Consider the following 18527-nt stretch of genomic DNA (forward strand, 5'->3'; position numbering starts at 1 on the left):
CATAACAGGTCCCAGAACCAGTCCCCTTTGGCTCCCCAACCTCTCTCTGTTGGCTCTGTCCGTCCAGATAATGAGACTAAAAGCTGGAGTCATCTTCAACTCTTTTCTCTTACCCTCCACACTAACCCAGCAGCAAATCTCATCGGCTTGGTCTTCAAACTGTATCCAGATTCCAACCATTTCTCCTTCCTCTAGGGCCCCCACCACTGTTACGCACCCACCCAGCTGGACTAGTGACCTCCACCCTAATCTCCCAGCTCTGGCCTTAACCCCCCCCATCAGTTCCTCCCACAGCAGCCAAGGGGAGCCTATGAACACCCAAATTAGATAACACGCTTCCGTGACTCCCACCGCACTTAGGATAAAAGCTCAAGTCTTCTCTGCAGCTCACAAGGCCCTGAGCAACCTCCCTGCCCTTGTCTCCTCCCTTCCCCTCACTCACTCCACACTCCCTCTAACCCACCCAGCAAGGTCTCATCTCAGGGCCGTTGACATGGTGTTCCCTCTGGCTGGATTGCTCTTCCCCAGATACCTACATGGCCCCTTCCTTACTCACCTTCAGGTCTCTGCTTAAATTATATCAATTCCTTGGCTAGACTTCTTTTGCTGGCCTTTTATTAAAAATCCCCACTTCCTGGAGCATTTGAGATCTTGCTCCCCATCATGCTGTCAATTTGGCTCCAATAAATTATTATTACTTTTGCTATTGTTGTTAATCCTCACCCAAGGATATTTTTCCATTGATTTTTACAGAGTGGAAGGGAGAGGGAGAGATAGAGAGAAACATTGATGTGAGAGACACATCAATTGGTTGCCTCCTGCATGCATCCCAACCAGGACCGGGGAACCTGCCACCAAGGTATGTGCTCTAGACTGGAATGGAACCCTGGATCCTTCCATCTGCAGGCTGACACTCTATCCACTGAGCCAAACCTGCGAGGGCTCAAATAAATACTTATAAAAAATTTTTTTAATCACAGTCTACCTCCTGCATCCCCATCACTTATGTCCGCTTTATTTTTCTCTATTGCACTTCTCACATAAAATTTTATCTATTTCCGCCGTAACTGGTTTGGCTCAGTGGATAGAGCGTTGGCCTGCGGACTGAAAGGTCCCAGGTTTGATTCCGGTCAAGGGCATGTACCTTGGTTGCGGGCACATCTCTAGTGGGAGGTGTGCAGGAGGCAGCTGATCGATGTTTCTCTCTCATCGATGTTTCTAGCTCTCTATCTCTCTCCCTTCCTCTCTGTAAAAAATCAATAAAATATATATTAAAAATTTTTTTTTATCTATTTCCTTTATTGTCTGTCTCCCTTCATTGGAAATAATGGCTTCATAAGGCAGGGATTTTTGTCTGAAGCTTCTTTAAAACCCACCACACATGCACAGTTACACAAACGCAAATATGACTCTCACCTCTCACTGGGTACTATCAGTCATTCACACTTTAGTAAGACCACAAGCCCAGGCCTTTCTTAAAAAGCAGTGGTCTGAGCCAAAACCGGTTTGGCTCAGTGGATAGAGCATCAGCCTGTGGACTGAAAGGTCCCGGGTTCGATTCCGGTCAAGGGCATGTACCTGGGTTGCGGGCACATCCCCAGTAGGAGATGTGCAGGAGGCAGCTAATCGATGTTTCTAACTCTCTATCCCTCTCCCTTCCTCTCTGTAAAAAAATCAATAAAATATATTTAAAAAAAAAAAAGCAGTGGTCTGAGTCCTGGACCCATATTCTCTCCCCCACCTCAGTGCCCAGAGTCCAGCCAGGGCAGATTGAAAATCTTTATTATTTTTCTTCTCAAATATAAAATCACTCTCTCTATCCTGGCAGCTCATTAGCCTCAGGAAGAATATTAAGGGTAAGAATCACATTGCTAAAAAGAACAGACCCGTACCTGCCTCCAGCCCTGTCCTGTAGCTTGTCTCACCAGGGAGAACAAAAGGCACAGGTCATGACCTCAAGGCTCTCAAGCAGCTGACCCAGGCATGATGCTGAGCCCTGGGGGAGTTGGGGGGATCTAGGATTAAGCCCTGACTGGCTGGGCAGGTGGGCAGGATCCTGAGGTCCATCAATGCTTGTCAGCAGGGCGCATGTTCAAGTATGCTAGGCGTCCCAGGGGTCCACGGCGAGCATTGGTAGCCAGCCGTTGCTGTGCCAGGAATGACTGAGCATGTGCAGGCGCCCGCTCTTCCCCTGCTCGCTGCTGTAAGGCCATGCCCTGGAGAGAGGGGTGTGGTTGGCATTAGATGAGCCCAGGGGATGCCCCCGACACTCCAGCGCTGGTGCTGGTGCACTCACCATATTATACCAGGCACTGATGAGCAACTTTTCTTCCTGCTCCCGCTGACTTCGATTCTTCTCAAAGTCCATCTGCCAAGGATGCAAGAGTCAAGGGCCTGGATATGCTGGGGGCAGTGAGGAGGGATGCGGGCACCCACCTCCAGGTGTCGGATTCGGACTTCCCGCTCCCGGAGCTGTGTCCTCAAGGTGTGGAGGTCCGGAAGCACCCCCCCAGGTGGCCGTTGCTTTGGTTCCAGGGTCTGTATGACCTAGGGGTTGGGAAAGATACAGCCAAGGTGACCCTGGCTTCACAGGTTGTGGGGCACAGTGGAGTGTGTTGAGTGTGACAACTCATGGCTATGGTGTAAAAGTCTGTGACATACGGGGTATGACAGGCCTGGGCGTGGGGGCAGAGCTGTGCAAACTGTGGGAGGCGTGACCCAGCGGGAGGCGGCCGGCTGGACGGGAGGTCACTCAACATCCTCACCGTGCGTGCCTTGTCCACATAGCGGCGGTACCGCTCCTCCATGGCCCGCAAGTCTGCGTCCTTCTTCTGCAGGCTGTCCTGAAGCTCCTCGATTCGCCGATCTGCTGGGGGAACAAAGTGGCCCCTCAGGTGCACGCCAAGCTCAGATCCCCTGCCACCCACCGGCTGTGGAGCACGGCTCACTGCTGCCCTCGCTGGGTGGCTCCAGCTCCTCGATGTACTCGCGCTTCCGCTGCAGCTCCAGGTCCGCTTCATGCAGCTTCTGCCTGTGGGCAGGGGACAAGCAGCGGTGGTGGCACCCGAGGCATTCCCAGCGGGAAGTGTCCCTGCCCGGCTACAGAGGCCTCTCCGCCTGCCTCCCAAGCACAGCGGCTGTGTGCTCTGGCCCCACTGCCTCCTCTGCCACCAGAACCACAACCCTCCAGACCCCTAGTCAGGTGGCCCTTAGACCAGCCCCCCTCTGTCCACTTCTGTTTCACACCTCACATTCTGATCCAGCCACCACTACCCACCACTACCCTCTAGAGGGATTGTTCTACTCTCAACCCCTCAATTCCAAGCTCCACCCAACAGCCAGCGATCTTTCTAGAATGCCAATCTCTTGTAACAAAAGGAAATGCAAACTACAAGTTGTACCTAGGTTTAGTGCCCTTTGCCACCAGTGGCAAAACACAAAAGATTTAATAACGCTCCCTGGAGGTGACACTGTTATTGTGCATTGAACGTGAAACATAGTAAAACACCTAATAGTCACATCTACTAAAATTACAAAGGCATGTGCCCTCTGAGTCACCAGTTCCACTTTTGTGATATATTTGCACGCAGGTGAAACAATGCATATGCAAGGTTTTACACTCGGTTGCCTTGTTTGAAATTGTAAATACCTAGAAAGAACAAGTTAAATACACTATGATCTTCACAGAAAATGCTACAGACCAGCCCTTCTGGCCCAGAATTTTATAGGAGCATTAAGCTCCAATGCCTCCAAGTATCCAGCCTCTGTAAGGAAATAACTTGTTCTGTGCTCGGCATGAGCCTCAGCTACATTCCATCCTTGCTCAGAACTGAGAAAGCCACCACCCAAATCGTTTTCAGGAAGGCCTAGGTTCCCCATGGAAACCCAGCTGACGCAGGCTGCTGTGTATACATATATTTATCCTCATCCAAGGATATGTTTGTTGAGTTTAGAGAGAGGAAGGGGAGAGGGAAGAGAGAAATATCGATTGGTTGCCTCCCATACATGCCCTGACCAGGAACTGAACCCAAAACCTTTTGGTGCACAGGATGACACTCCAACCAACCTAGCCACCTGGCCAGGACCAGGCTGCTATATTTATAAAAAATAATGATGATTTATTTGGAGAAATTTCTCTGTCATCTTAAATAGGAAAAGCAAGTACAGACTAGCACATATTATACCACCTTTGTGTAAATAAGGACTGAAAATTAAAATCAATATTCATATTTGTTTGTATTTGCTTTAAAAAGTCTTGAGGGGGAAACACTTTATAAATGATTGCCTAACACCTATGCTGTACACCTGAAACGAATACAAAATAATATTGAATGCAAACTGTAACTGAAAAAAGAAAAGGAAAAAATCCTCTGGAGGGATTGCCATAATAAACTAATAGGAATGGGGGTAGAATAGGGTGGAAAATGAGTCAGGGTGGGGGCAGTGGGGGGAGGAGGGGACACTGGAGGTATACATTTTGGTTTTTAAACTATAAATGTGATCACTATTTAAAATAGTTTTTTTAATAATGTAAAAAGTAAAAGATGGCCCTAACTGGTTTGGCTCAGTGGATAGAGCGTCAGCCTGAGGACTCAAGAGTCCCAGGTTCGATTCCGGTCAAGGGCATGTACCTTGGTTGCGGGCACATCCCCAGTGGGGAGTGTGCAGGAGGCGGCTGATCGATGTTTCTCTCTCATTGATGTTTCTGACTCTCTGTCCCTCTCCCTTCCTCTCTGTAAAAAATCAGTGGAATATATTTAAAAAAAAAAAAAAAAGTAAAAGATGACTATCGCTTTCAGCAAAGTGAGACTACTTTGATGAAATTCTCTCTGTGGTTTCTCCACTGCTCCCCCAAAACAGTCTTTACTGCTTCCCGTCGCCTTTAAGGCCCCACGAGACCCGAACTTTGTCTGTATTTCTGCTGACTGGTTCGCCTCACAGAGGATTCTCCATGACACCTCCCCATCCACCACACCTTTGCCCCAGCCGCCCCCACCACTAGGAGAGCCATCCCTCTGGGACTCACAGATGTTCCTCCAGCTTCCTCTTCAGTAGGGCGGGCTAGGGAAGAGAAGACGGTGGGGTCAGTGGGGTCCAGAGGTCCCAGCCCTTTTCTGGGGTGAGGACACAGGTGTCACCCCGGGGCCCGTGGTACTTACAATGGACTGCATGGGGCATCGGGCAGCAGGTGGGGAAAGAAAAGAGGGTTATTAGGGGACAGGAGGGCGGGCCAGGCAGGAAGGAGGTGGGCACTCACGTCCTCGCTCTTGCCCCCCTGCTCCTTCAGTGCCTTCTGTAGGTCCTCCACCTGGACCCGCAGGTCCAGTAGCTGCTGCTGGTTCAGCCTGCGGGGTAGGTGGCCGCTCAGTGCCTGGCCGCAGGTCTCCGCCGCCTCCTCCCCGACCCTCCCCGCGCTCACCGGTGCTGCGTCTCCAGCTGGTGGCGCGCACGGTTGGCCTCCTCCAGGTGGCGCTGCAGCTCCTCCTGCCGCTCGCGGTCGGCCGCCTCCTGCTGGCACAGGCGCCTGTTCTCTCCCTGAAGCTGCAGGAGCGTCTCCCTGCGGAGCAGACCCCAGGGAGTGAACGCTGCTGGGACCAGTCACCCCGCAGCGGGCGGAGGGGACCAGGAAAGGGACAGGGCCCTGGGAGGGGCCCGGCCAGACCCTAGAGCAGCCCTAGAGTCCTGGGGACCGGGCCTAGGTATTCTGAGTGGAGCTCTGGGGACCAAAGTGGGCCGGCCTAGGAGCTGGGCCTAGGGGCGATGCTGGGCGAGGGAGGGGATACAGGAACTGGTTTGAACACGTAGGGAAGGGGCTGTGGGGAAGGAAGACGCAGGAATGGGAAGAGCTGCGATGGGAGAGCCCATCTGGGCAGGGCACAGGGCCCTGATTAGCAGGAGCTACACTGAGTTCAGGGCTGTGCCCTGGGAGCAGAACCCAATATGGGCAGGGCTGGGGCAGGGGTTTTGTGTGGCCAGTGGAGCCAGATGGGTTGGACCTGCTTTGTGCACTGAGGATGGATCCTGGAGAGGCAAGCCGCCAATAGGGCTAGAGCCCCCGAAAGGGAAGAGCAGAATGAGGAGTGGGTGGGCCTAGGAGTCCAGGTAGGACTTGGGAACTGAGCTGGCTGGGTTATGGCAGGTGCTTGCACTGGGGACGGGGCTGAGGGTGGGCACTGGCAGGCCAGGGTGTGGCCAAAGTTCTGAGTGACCCCAGGATACCTGAGCTCTGCAGGTAGGATCTCTGCTGCCAGGTTTTCCACAGCCGGTGAGGTAGGATCCAGCGAGGGGTCTGGAGAATGTGAGAAACGTTTCAAGTAGCTGCACAGCCTCCACTCCCATCCTTAAGATCCTCAGTCCAAGAATCATCTTTCTTTGTTTGTTTTTTTAATCCTCACTCGAGGATATTTTCCCATTAGTTTTTAGAGAGTGAAAGAGAGAGTGAAAGACAGAGAAATATTGATGTGAGAAAATACATAGATTGGATTGGTTGCCTCCTGCATGAGCCCCAACCAGGGCCGGGGCCGGGGAGGAGCCTGCAACTGAGGTACGTGCCCTTGACCAGAATCGAACCTGGGACCTTTCGGTCCACAGGCCAATGCTCTATCCACTGACCCAAACCAGCTGGGGCCAAGAACCATCTTTGAGGGCTCAAGTGCAGACAAAAGCCTGGCCTGATATAAGCCCCCACCATTACCTCCAGCCTGGCAAGGAGCCGTGATGCTTGGCCCACCCTGAGCTCAGGAGGACAGCTCCCGCCTTCTGTCGGCCTATCACCTGCCCCTCTAGTGTCTCTCCAGCAGGACCCAGTTCTGCTCCCAGCCTAGACAGGCCCCGAGGCACTGCCTTTTCTGCCTGCCTAACAGCACCCCAGGCCACACATACTCCCAGGATCCCAGGATGGGCCCCAAACTCACCAGCCTGGCTCGGTCCCCGAGGCTGCAGCTGGGCACAGCGCAGCTCCTCATTGGCCTCCCGCAGTGAGTCCCGCTCAGCCAACAGCCGCTGGAGGGAAGGGGTGCAAGACACCACTTGAGGCCCACTCGAATGGGCTACCCCATGATGGACAGGGGGGTGGGGGGGGGGCAGGTGTGGTAGGACCTCAGCCTCACCTCTTTCTCCTTTGTTACCGACTCATACTTTTCCTCCAGATTGCGACACTCAAATAGCCATTTTTCAGCCTTCATGGCCTCCTCCTGCTGCTGGCTCTGCAATTCCTGAACCTGAACAGAGGGGAGGTGTAAGGATGGCAGAGTGGAAGAGGGGCAGGGACTGAGTTCAAGGTAAAGGGCAGGGCCCTGGCTGGTGGCTCAGTGGTTAGAGCATCAGCCCCAGCACTAAAGGGGCTCAGGTTTGATTCCCGGTCAAGGGCACATAACTGGGTTGCAAGATGCTCCCTGCCTCCCGTTGGGGCATGTGCAGGAGGCAATCGGCCGATGTGTCTCTCTTACATCGATGTTTCTCTCCCCTCTTCCCTTCCTCCCTCCCACTATCTCTGAAAAGCAATGGAAAAAATGTCCTCAGGTGAGGATTAAAAAAAAAAAAAAGGTGCCCAGTGTGGCTCAGTGGTTGAGTGTCAACCTATGAGCCAGGAGGCCACAGTTTGATTCCCAGTCAGGGCACAGGCCTGGGTTGCGAGCTCAATCCCCCCCAGTGGGGACATGCAGGAGGCAGCCAATCAATGATTCTCTTTCATCATTGATGTTTCTATCTCTCCCTCTCCCTTCCTCTCTGAATTTTTTTTTTAATATATTTTATTGATTTTTCACAGAGAGGAAGGGAGAGAGATAGAGAGAGTTAGAAACACCGATGAGAGAGAAACATCAATCAGCTGCCTCTTGCACATCCTGTGCCCGCAACCCAGGTACATGCCCTTGACCGGAATCGAACCCAGGACCTCTCAGTCCGCAGGCTGACACTCTATCCACTGAGCCAAACCGGTTTCGGCCCTCTCTGAATTTTTTAAAAAATTTTTTTAAGGTGTTAAGGTGAAGGGGCAGGGCCAGAGGACCCAGCCTCAAAGAATTGGAGGGGCTGAGCTTCAGATAAGGAGCAAGGCCCAAAACCTAGAGAGCAGCTGGCCTGCCTAAAGGGCGTGACCATACATATAAACCATAGCGACCACTCATCTCTAAGGGGCTGAGCACGTGAGGGTCCCCAAAGCGAAGGGAGTGAGCCGTGAGGGCCCAGATACAGGTACAGCCCCCAGGCACCCCAGCCCCTGCTGCACCTGCAGCCGCTGCGTCTCCAGCTGGGCGCGCAGCGAGCCAGCCCTGCGCAGCTCCTCCTCCAGCTGCCGCGTGCGCTCTGCGTGGCCAGCGTTGCGCTCCTCCAGCTGCCGCACCTGCCTCCGCAGCTCCCTGAGCTCTCCCAGGCGGCTCCGGCAGCTGCTCAGCGTGGCCTCTAGCTGCCCAGCACGCTCCGAGGACTGTCTGGGGGAGGGGGCAAGTGGGAGAGGTGGCTGGGATCTGAAGTCAGGGTTTAGCTTGGACACAACACCCTCAAGGCAGAAGGGATCATGTCGGCCTGGGAGCATTTGAGTTAGAGATGGTGGGTCTTGAAGATCATGGTCCTGGTACTGTTGGAAGTTTTTAGGGGGCATAAAGGGAGCCTAAGTGTCAATGCTAGCCAGGGTCATAATCAGGGATGCTCAGTGGTGGCACCGTGGTGGGGACACAGAATGGTTGTGGGGTTACAGGGAAAATGATGGGGGCCCAGAGGGATGGAGGAGCCCCAAGGACACTTTGGAGTCATGAGGTGACTGAGGGGCTGATGTGAGCACTGTGGGTGCAGGGGCGATGGTGGGCCATGGGAGAGCTTTGGGGCCAGAGCACTGAGATCCTTGAACTTACTTTAACATTACAGAAGTGGGGCCCCGGGGGAGCCCTTTGAGGTTACAGAAGGCACAGTGAGGTCGAGGGAGGGGGCGAGTGCTGTGGGGGCCCACTAAGCACAAAGGGGTTGCCAGGGTACTGTGGAGTCACGTAGAGTCCTGTCATGGGGGGCCCAATGGGAATTACAAGGGATGGCAAGATTGCTGCACTGTGGGGTCCTGGAGGGCACCATGGATCCTGAGGCATGGGCTGGGGAACCCTGGCCAGATCGCTCAGTTAGAGCATCGTCCTGATGCACCAAGGTTTCGGGTTTGGTCCCCGGTCAGGACAACCAGTGAAAGCATGAATGAGCAGAAGAACAAACATTGATGTTTCGATGTTCTTTCTCACTCTAAAAAAAATAAGATAAGACCCAGAATGATGTAGTGGGATCTGGGGAGCATTGTGGGGGGCTTGGGCTTGCTGTGATCACAGGGATGCTATGAGGTCTGGGTGATACGACATGGGATAACAGGGGGACACTGGGTGGGTCCTGGGAGACACCATGGATCCAGGGGGCTTGGTGATATCCAGAGGACGTGGCAGAGTCCAGAACAGGGCAGTGGGGTTTAGGATGGCATGGAGTCTAGAGGGCATTATGGGGGTCTACTGGGCATTTCAGGGTTACAGAGATACTGTGGCATCAGAGGGGCACTCTGGCAATGGGGGTGTGTGGTGGGGACCCAGAGACCCACCACTCACCGCAGTTCATCCATCTCATCCTTCAGGGCCTGTGCCTCCTGGGCCAGGCTGGTCAGGGCCTGGTTCCGCTGCTGTAGCTCAGTGACCTCCCGCTCCAGCTCCACACACCGCAGATGATCATCCTCCCTGCTGCTCTCCAGCCTGGGGGGTGGGGGTGAGCATGTGAGGGAGCCACACCCACCCCAACCCCTGACCTGCCTGGCCCCAGCCCCAGCAGCCCACACCTGAAGTTCTCTTCCTGCAGCTGCTCCAGCTGGGACTGTAGCAGCAGCAGCTTCTTGGCAGTGAGGCCCATGGCGACCTCGCCCTCTGGCTGGCCCACCCGCTGCCGCAGCACTGCGTTCTCCTGCGCCAGGCTCTGCTTCTCCTCTGACAGGAGCACCAGCTGTGGGCAGGGGGTGCAGCGAGCTAGAGCTGAGAAGGGGGCTATGCAAGATAACCCTGCCCTAGAAGCACCTGTCCCCACCTCAGCCCCACCTGCCGCTCCAGGTCCAGACAGCGCTGCCGCAGCTCATCCCCCTCATCAGCCTCCTCGCTCAGGAAGTAGTACCTGCGGGACTGATAGGGGGGCGGCAAGGAACTCAGGAATGGAGGGGAGGAGACTGGGGAAGGAGGCTGGGAGCTCTAGGGGCAGAGAGGAGGGATTCAAGAAACCCTCAGGATCTAGGAGAAAGCTGGGACCTCAGGATCCTGGAGGAAGGTCGTTTGGGAATCCTGGGTACCCAGGAAAAGAGGCTAGGCCCCTGAGGGATGGGGGTAATTTTCAGGCTCAAACACAAGCCCCTCCTACTCAGGCAGCTCAGAGAATCAGTAATGGGGTTGGTACCCTAACCAGGTGCCCCACCCCTTACCTGGCTGTCAAAGTTCCCATAGGTCTCCTGTGACAAGGCATCAGGGGTGTCTTTGACCATGAGCTGGAGGGAAATGGGGTGGCGCTGAGATGAGCTGGGCCCTCTGAGGGCAGCCTCCAAGGCCTCCATGATCCATCCTGAGAACCTCTCCATCCTCCTGTCCCCAAAGCCATTTCTCCCTATAATCCCGCCCTACAGGCTGCCCCCTGCCATGGGTCCACACACAGAGAAGACTGGCCCTGTGACTGTGACTTAGAGCTGGGAGGGGCTGGCAGATATGAGAGGGAAATCCGGCCAGCTGAGTTCCAGGCAAAGGCCCGACCTCACCAGGGCAGAGCCTGTGGCCACTTGCCTCTGCCCTGGAGACGTGCCCTCCCCTGCAGCTCCTTGCCATGTTGGGCACCCCCTCCTACCTCCTGGATGGCTGCCATCACCTCATGCTGAACCGATTCCTCCAGCGTCATAATCCTCTGGATGTGCTCTGGGGGTCAAGGTTGAGGAGACTGAGATTGGGGAGGAGGATTTCCTCGGGTTTTCCCCTAGGGACCCCCTAACCCCCATACCCTGCTTTTTCTCGCAACTGATGGCACAGCCCAGCACCAGCTGAAGCAGCTTGCCGAGCTCTCCAAGGTCTGAGAACTGGCCAATGAGGCTCACATCTGGGAGGTGCTGCTCCAAAATGGGATGTCCTAGGACCTGAGGACAGGTGGGAGGGGGGGTGGGTGAGTGGGTGAGTGTCAGGGGCTCACAGACTCTTCTCCGCCTCCCAATACAACCCCCTAAATCCCTTTACAGCTACTCACATCCTGGGAGTACTCCACCAGGGTCTGTAAGATTATCTTCAGATTGCTGACCTGAGGAGAGACAAGGAATTTGATCATGAGCTGGAGGGAAATGGGGTGGCGCTGAGATGAGCTGGGCCCTCTGAGGGCAGCCTTCAAGGCCTCCATGATCCACCTTGACACCCTCTCCATCCTCCTGTCCCCAAAGCCATTTCTCCTATAATCCCACCCTACAGGCTGCCCCCCTCCAGAGCCCCCCCAGAAGGGGCCAGGCAACCCTCACCCTGAATCTATCTACCCCATCCTTTTTTTTTTTCCACCTCCCCTGCCAATCCCTGGTCATCTCATCCTGTTTGGCCTCATTCTCCATCTGAATGTCTCTTCTCCTAGGCCTGGCCTGCCTGCCTGCCTGCCTTTTTTATCCACCTGCTCATCTTGTTCCCATGTCCCCAGAATCCAATCACTTATCACCGTCTGTTCCACCACCCTTTGGCCCCAGCCACTGTTATCTCTTCCCTGAATTACTGCATCAGCCCTACCCCAGCTTCCACTTTCCATTCCTCTGGAAACAGTCAGGGGGAGCTTTTTCAAGCCCAAGCCAGGTTGGTCTTTCCTTTTCTAAAACCTTTCCTTGGCTTTGCACGGCACTTAGAATCCACCGCCCTGCCCCAGCCCACCGGGCCCCTGATGCTCTCACACACCATTCCTTTGCTTCCTGTTCAGACTCCTCTACCATTCCTCAGTCACACCAAGCTCATTCAGAACTCAGAGCCTTTGCACTTGCTGTTCCCTAGCCTGGAATACCGTTCCCCCAAATGTTACACGGAGATCAGCCAATCTGGAGTGACTGTCCACCAACCCCCAGTTGTTCTCACTCCTGGCCTGCTTTATTGTCTTCACACAACATATTGCCACTGGAAGTCAACATTTATGTTTGTGCGTGCAGGTTTTTGTTATTCCTTGTTGCATGCCCAGGCCTGCTCCATAGACGAATGGAATAAAGTTGGCTGATCACCAGACATCTATCCCTCTTCCTAACCAGGTCTGTCTGTCTGTCCACCGCCCAGGAACTATGTCTATCTGACCCTTCTCTGATCATCTCTTCACCAGTCTGAACCCAGGCGAGTCCACCTATCACCTTCTGCCTCCCGCTGGGACCTGGGTCTTCTGAGATGCGCTGGAGCCAGGCCTCGTTGAACCAGGAAGGGTCTCTGGAGGTGAGAAGGTGGAATGAGCTGCTGGGAGACCTTTCTGGGGCCCTCCCCCTCAGCCTCACTCACATCTGGTTCAGCACACAGGCTATGGCCAGGCCACTGCTCAGGTCCTGGGGGCTGGCACAGGGGGATGGGACGGGGAACGTCTGCAACTGTGGGGAAGAGCAGAGCGCAACAGGCAGCGTCAGGGCCTGGGTCACTGAGCCACTCCCCTTTGCAGACTTGGTCGGTCAGCGTGAACTTCACACAGTTGAGCTTGCACGGTTGAACAGGAGCTGGCCTGTTGCTCCACAAGCCAGGTCCTTGGGGGAGTGACCTCTGCTCACCTGGGACCGGAGGGGGCGTGGCCTCACTTCACCTCCGTCCCACCAACCTCCCGCGACCAAGCGAAGGCGGAACCAAATCACCTGCTCCCACAGGCGTCGGGTCACGAGGCCAGCTCACCTGTGCCCCAGCCCCACGTGACCCAGTAACGAAGGGGCGGGACCTCACCTGTCCTGTCCACGCAGACCTTCTACGTGACAGGGGCGGGTGCTCAGGTCAGAGTCCAACGGCCCAGCAAGCCGACGACCCCCTTCCTCCTCCCAGCCCCAGGACGAAAGGTGAGCCGAGCCAAGGCCGGGCCCCCGGGCGGCAAGAACGGGCGCTCACCTGCCCCTGGCCCCACCCCCGACCTACCCAGGTGAACAGAGACACACATAGTTCGGCCTTGTCCACGCTCATGGCTCCCGATCGGATTCGACCCCGGCCGCGGAGCCCGGCCACCGCAGCCTCCTCCAGGTCCGCCACCAGCGAGCGCCCGCAACCTCGACCTCCCGCTCGGCCTAGAGCGCCGCCCCGCCCCGCCCCCTAGGCGCCAGGCCCCGCCCCGGACACGTGATCGCCTCGCGGCGCCCTCTCAGGCCTCCAGGGCTGCCATCTTGGTTCCGGGCAGCGTTCGGGCGCCCGCCCTGCCGCTAGGGGTCAGTCTGCGCCAACCTTGCGCTTCCGGTGTCACCCTGCTCTTTAGAGGGGGGACTGAGGGGGAGTAGCGGGGACCTCAGGATCGTGCCTCAGCCTCCCTTCGGCCGGGAGAAATCCTGCTGTCTGCGCGGGGAAGGGGCAGCCATTACACATCCTTTGGACCTGGAGCGGGGGGTCTCAGAGGGGTCTGTCTGTCTTCCTGGTGGAGGTGCCTCGGGAGTCTTGCCCGGGGTAGATAAGGGGACATGGATGTGGTCCTAGGTCGAGGACAGGGTGATTTAGCCAGACAACGTCCTGGTGGTGATGGACAAACACACTTGCGCAGCCTGGATCCGTCCTCCACGGGGCTTCCCCGCCCCTTCACCTTCCCGAGCTCCGGGCAGGGGTCCTCGGGTCTCAAAGCCCAGGCCAGGCCGCCCGAGTCCCCGCGCCCACCAGGGGGCGCTCAGGCCGCAGGAAGGCGGCCTAGGGCGGGGGCTCAAAGGAAAGAACCAGAGCAGTTAACAATACAATCGCAGCCACCATCTATTGAGTGCCTACAGTATACAGTCCCTGCGCTTCGCGATTTTCGTATGTAAGCGGCTGGAATCTCCCCGGGACTCTAGATGGCAAGTGGTGTTTTAATTCTCGGTTCACCGGCGGGGAAACAGGCGCTGGGTGGACCCGGCTTCGGGAGGAGCGGTAGAGCCGGCGCCCGCCGACGCCCGCCGACGCCCGAGTTCTCCGAAAGCCCCTCCCCCCGGGGCGGGCGGCATCACGAGCAGTAATTAGAGGTTATTAGCTGTCCCCGGAGGGGAGGGCGGGCTCTGCTTCGGGGCTGGGTCTAGGTCTGAGGGGAGGGGCGCTGATCCCGGCAACGCAGAGTCCGGCTCCGCCAGCCCTGCCGCGGAGCGGGTTCGGCCGGATGACCGCAGCCCCCACGCCGCTTCGCACAAACACGCACTCTGCCGCCAGACACGCGGCCCCGGCCCACTGAGATGCGCAGCCGCGCGCACCCACTCGGAGGCTCGTCCACACCCCCACGTCCCCTTCCCGTGTTGTTTTCAGCCTCCAGCCCCTGGGAGCTGGGGGGGTTAGGGTGGGAGGGGGAGCTGGGGGAAGGGGACCGGGGCCCGCAGGCTGTGCTGGCTTCCGGACCGGGCGGCCTTCCGGCGGGCGTGGGAACCGCTGAGGCTGGCTCCGGCATCCCGCACCCACCGGGGAGAAGGGTGCCGCCAATAGGGGGAAATGGGCCATCCTGGCCCCGGGTAGAAGTGGAAGATGAGCCAGGAACTAGGGCTGTTGCTGAACGAGGATGGGGGCTGGAGGGTGGGAGTGTTGGTGAGAGGACCTGGTTGCCTAATGTTTGGGGACATACTGGAATCACCATATATTTAGGTTGGGGTCCCCAATGTTCACAACAGCCGCAGGGATCTTGATGTTTAAGAGGAATCCGGGAATCCAAATATTTGGAGCATGGTCTTGAATTGTTCTAATGCTGATGTGATAGGATGGGCATTCTAGACAACAAGTGACCTGGATCCCCATATTTAAAGAAAGGTCCGTGTGCCATCAATTTGGGAGAGGAGCCACAACCCTCCATTTGGGGCAGCAGGAATCTCACGTTTGGGGTGCAAGGGAGCTCCAACGTGCAGCGATTGCTATAATGGGATGCAGGGAGTCATACTGTTGGGGATCAATGAAAGAGGTCACAAGCCCTCATTTTGTGGCAGGGGCTCTGTATTTGGGGGAAGGATGCAACACCCCACTTTTGGTGGGGGAAGTCCCCCAAATGTGGGGATGGTCTGGAGACCCCCATTTCATAGGGACAGAGTGTACAGGTCTGGGCCAGGAGCCCCCAGCTAGTTTGGGGACCCCACCCCCTTCTGTTTCCAGGAACAGCTGGGCCCAGCCTGTGAAGTATTGCTGGGAAGCTGGTGACTCAACCCCTCCCTGCGGCCACAGCTGGACCCCCGCCCGCACCCTCCAGCCTTCACATCTGGGCAGAGACCCAGTCATGAAGGCTGGGATGGGGACCCTGGGATCGTATAATTGGAGGATGGTGCCCTTCCCCCAGGGCTGACTACAGCTATAAGGTGGACACCATGCCACATACCATGGGGGACTCTAACAGGCGCTCTGCACTCCAAACACATTGCTCCAGAAACTTCCATCTTGTCCCCCTCCTCACGTCTGTATGTCTGAGTCCATGTAAAGCGTGCTCACATTTTGTAGGTATGAGATGGTGGGTTTGTGATTGTATGCACATGTAGGTGTGTGTCTTGGTATGTCTTGGAGCCCTGGGAATTTTATGCAACAGGCTATCTCTGTGTGGGATGGGGGGGGGGGCTGTCAGGGGCTGGGGTACATGCTCTCTATTGAGACCTTGCTTTGTGTCTATATACCTATGTCTTTCTTTGTGTGAGAAGTATGTGACAACCAGTACCTCAATGTGGTTTTAGGTTGTGTTTCTGTGTGAATGTGTCCTACTTTCTATCATATATCTTTCTGTGACAGTGTGATCCTCTCATGTGTCCTTGGCTTGTCCATGTCCCCACAATAATATGGATGTCACTGGATGTGGCCGTTGGGTTTGTCCCTACTTGACTTCATGAGCCCTGTCTGTAATGACCCTATGACAGCATGACCCTCATGGGTCTCCATGTCCAAGACTTAGTGTCTTACTTTGTCTTTTTAAAAAATATATATAATATATATTTTTATTGATCTCAGAGAGAAAGGAAGGAGAGAGATAGAAACATCAATGATGAGAGAGAATCACTGATCGGCTGCCTCATGCAAGCCCCCACCGGGGATCAAGCCGGCAACCCAGGCGTGTGCCCTGATCAGGAATGGAACCCGGGACCCTCCAGTCCGCAGGCTGACGCTCTGGCCACTGAACCAAACCAGCCAGGGCGTGGCTTACTTTGTCTTGATGGTGATGGTGTGGCTTTGTGAGTGCCCGTCTGTGTCCCCACCACAAACGGTGGGTGCCAGGTGTGTCTGTGTCTCTGTGACCCCATCCCGTCCGCTGCAGGGCTGGCTGGGCTCTGACGGCGTTGCCACCGCGTGGCCGTGTCTCCCATCCCGGGGAGCGCGGGGGGCGGGGGGCCGTGGACGGGCTATGACCTTGCTGGGGGGCGCACTCAAGTCACGGGACACGGCGCTCCGTGGGGACGCGATGTGCGCACACGGGGTCGGGCGCGCTGCGTCCTGCCCGGCTCTGCTGGGAAGGCTCCCGCCCCGGCTGCGGGGGCGCGTGCGTCGTGCGTGACGTGAGACACGACGGGGATCGCTGCGTGCGTGGAGCCCGACGCGGTCGTGCGTGCGAGCGAGCGCGGGGAACAGGGATGGGCTGGCTGAGTGTGCGCGTGCGGGGGCGACTGCTGGGCGCGCGGGGCAGAGCCCGGCCCCACCCGGGCCTCGGGGCTCCGGGCGCGGGTGAAGCCCGGGAGCGGGGCGCCGTTAACCCCTTCCTGCCCGACCCGAAACTCGAGGCCCCTCGACGGAGCGCAGGGGCTCCCCCCGCGCCTGGGGGCCGTCCCTGCCGCGGGAGGAACCCCTGTCGAACCGAGACCCCCCCCCTCCGGTTACCATGGGAACTGGAGCTTTCCTCCAGACGGGCGCTCGCCCTGTGTCCTCCGCTCCTGCGCTTCCTCCGGCTCCCTGGTCGGCAGATCACGCGCTTCCCGCTCCCGGTCTCCAGGGAAGGGGGTTGGGGTCGGCGAGGCCCGGCCTGTGACTCAGGCCGGGCTGGTGGTCCCCTGGCCGCAGCGGACCTTGCTACCCCTTTCCTGCCCCCATGACTCACCCCTCTCGGCTTTCCCCTGGTGTGACTCAGGCCCCTGGGGAGGGGGGCTGCGGACTCTGAGACCCCCTCAAAGGGAAGGGGGCTGAGAACCAAAACCTGGGGACCTCCTGGTCTGGGGAAGGGGGTTCCCCTCTAACGGGGGGGGGGTGGAGAGGGGATGTCATCCCCTATCTGGCCCTAGCCAAGGTCACTAGGGGTTCCCCTCCCCTCTTGAATTGGCAGCCTCCCCCCACCAGGCCTCCGGGAACCCAGCCTCGGCCCTTCCCCCACAGCCCACAGGAAGTTTTGGCAGAGCCTCTCATGGCGATGAAACGGTTAAAGCCGTTTTCTTATTCATTTCATCCAGGGGCTCTTTTTGACTCAGAGCAAGCTGGGCGCATGCCCCCTTGAGCCGAGCCTCCTGGGGGCCCAGGTTCATACTTCACCCGACATGTACCATTTTTAGAGAGAAAAAGGAAGGCGGTTGGTGCGCTGGCTGGCAGTCTTGGCTGGCATACCGAGACCTGGGTTCAGATCCTGCCTCTGCTCTCCTTGCTGTCTAGGTCTGTTTTCCCACCTGAAAATGGGGGAGAGTTATGTCCAGCTCATAGTGGCATTATGGAGATTAGGTGAATAATGGATGAGATTTTGCATCCAGAGCTGGGCACAGAAGCAGGAAGGGGTCTTGGCCCACAGAAGGACCCAGGCTCCTCTTGTCTCTCAGGCCTGAGTGTCAGGGTGTCTAGCAGGAGCAAGTCCTTGCCAGGCAGGCCTTGCCCCACCCAGGCACTCTGAGGCCTTGGGGTTCATCTTGTCCACCCCTGCCCTGGGCAGGCACCCAGGAAGTGAGAGGCGGGACAGGAATGAAGCAGAACCTGTTGGGCCTGTCGCCTCCCTACCCCCACCCTCATTCTGGGGCCTTGACAAGGCCCCCACGCTGCAGCCCCACCCCCCCCGCTGCCCTGGACGCCTGGGTCCTGACCCAAGGGTGGCCCGAGGGAAGGGATGTTGGCGGAGGCAGCAGCGTCTAGGGAACATCCTGTGGACTGCTGGCTGGACAGACCAGACGGGAGGGTCAGCCCCTCCCAGGGCAGGGCAGAAGTCAGCTAGGGGCAGAGTAAACATGGCCCAGGGAGGCCAGACTGGTGGGGGGTGGCAAGGAGTGTACACGTACGGTCACTCAGAGAGCCAGTCCAGACACACATACCCCTGGCCACAGGGAGACTGCCAACCTGGGACACAGTGACAGGGTCAGACACACATCTGGGCAAGATGACCCAGCAACGGCTGTCTCACAGACACAGTGGCAGGGCAGACTCAGGAGCAAGACTGAAATGCTGCCAAACACACAAAGCCATCCACAGGCCAGAAGCACG

At 57.0% G+C, this 18527-nt stretch overlaps 1 protein-coding gene across 6 annotated transcripts; it reads right to left on the minus strand.

Annotated features, from left to right (window-relative positions):
* Positions 1-605: 605 nt before the first annotated feature.
* On the minus strand, positions 606-13263 carry HOOK2 (hook microtubule tethering protein 2). Of its 6 annotated transcripts, XR_013995973.1 has the most exons (23): positions 13098-13263; positions 12486-12571; positions 12344-12416; positions 11227-11277; positions 10987-11119; positions 10837-10904; positions 10424-10486; positions 10050-10130; positions 9797-9957; positions 9573-9713; positions 8228-8429; positions 7110-7220; positions 6915-7002; positions 6220-6289; positions 5420-5557; positions 5258-5345; positions 5027-5061; positions 2949-3031; positions 2766-2869; positions 2437-2547; positions 2297-2368; positions 1893-2216; positions 606-933 (listed from the first exon to the last, which is right to left on the minus strand). XR_013995973.1 is itself a non-coding variant. In XM_081090888.1 (22 exons), the coding sequence occupies exons 1-22, from the start codon at positions 13140-13142 to the stop codon at positions 2067-2069; spliced, it is 2151 nt and encodes a 716-aa protein (XP_080947014.1). In that variant the 5' UTR covers positions 13143-13263; the 3' UTR covers positions 1767-2066. The 6 variants fall into 6 exon arrangements, 5 of the variants coding, with proteins under 5 accessions (XP_080947014.1, XP_080947013.1, XP_080947016.1 ...); XM_081090888.1 differs by lacking the exon at positions 606-933 and having other exon boundaries at positions 1767-2216; positions 2766-2866; XM_081090887.1 differs by lacking the exon at positions 606-933 and having other exon boundaries at positions 1767-2216.
* Positions 13264-18527: the final 5264 nt, after the last annotated feature.

Source organism: Myotis nattereri, assembly GCF_964212035.1.
Source record: "Myotis nattereri genome assembly, chromosome: 5".
Lineage (NCBI taxonomy): Eukaryota > Metazoa > Chordata > Mammalia > Chiroptera > Vespertilionidae > Myotis > Myotis nattereri.

Excerpts from the sequence above, each read along its gene's own strand:
- HOOK2 (XM_081090887.1), bottom strand. The coding sequence starts at position 13,142 with ATGAGCGTGGACAAGGCCGAACTATGTGTGTCTCTGTTCACCTGG. Across the intron at positions 11,120-11,226 it reads TGGTGGAGTACTCCCAGGAT|GTCCTAGGACATCCCATTTT; the intron begins GTGAGTAGCTGT and ends ACCTGTCCTCAG. Across the intron at positions 7,221-8,227 it reads TGGAGACGCAGCGGCTGCAG|GTTCAGGAATTGCAGAGCCA; the intron begins GTGCAGCAGGGG and ends CCCTCTGTTCAG.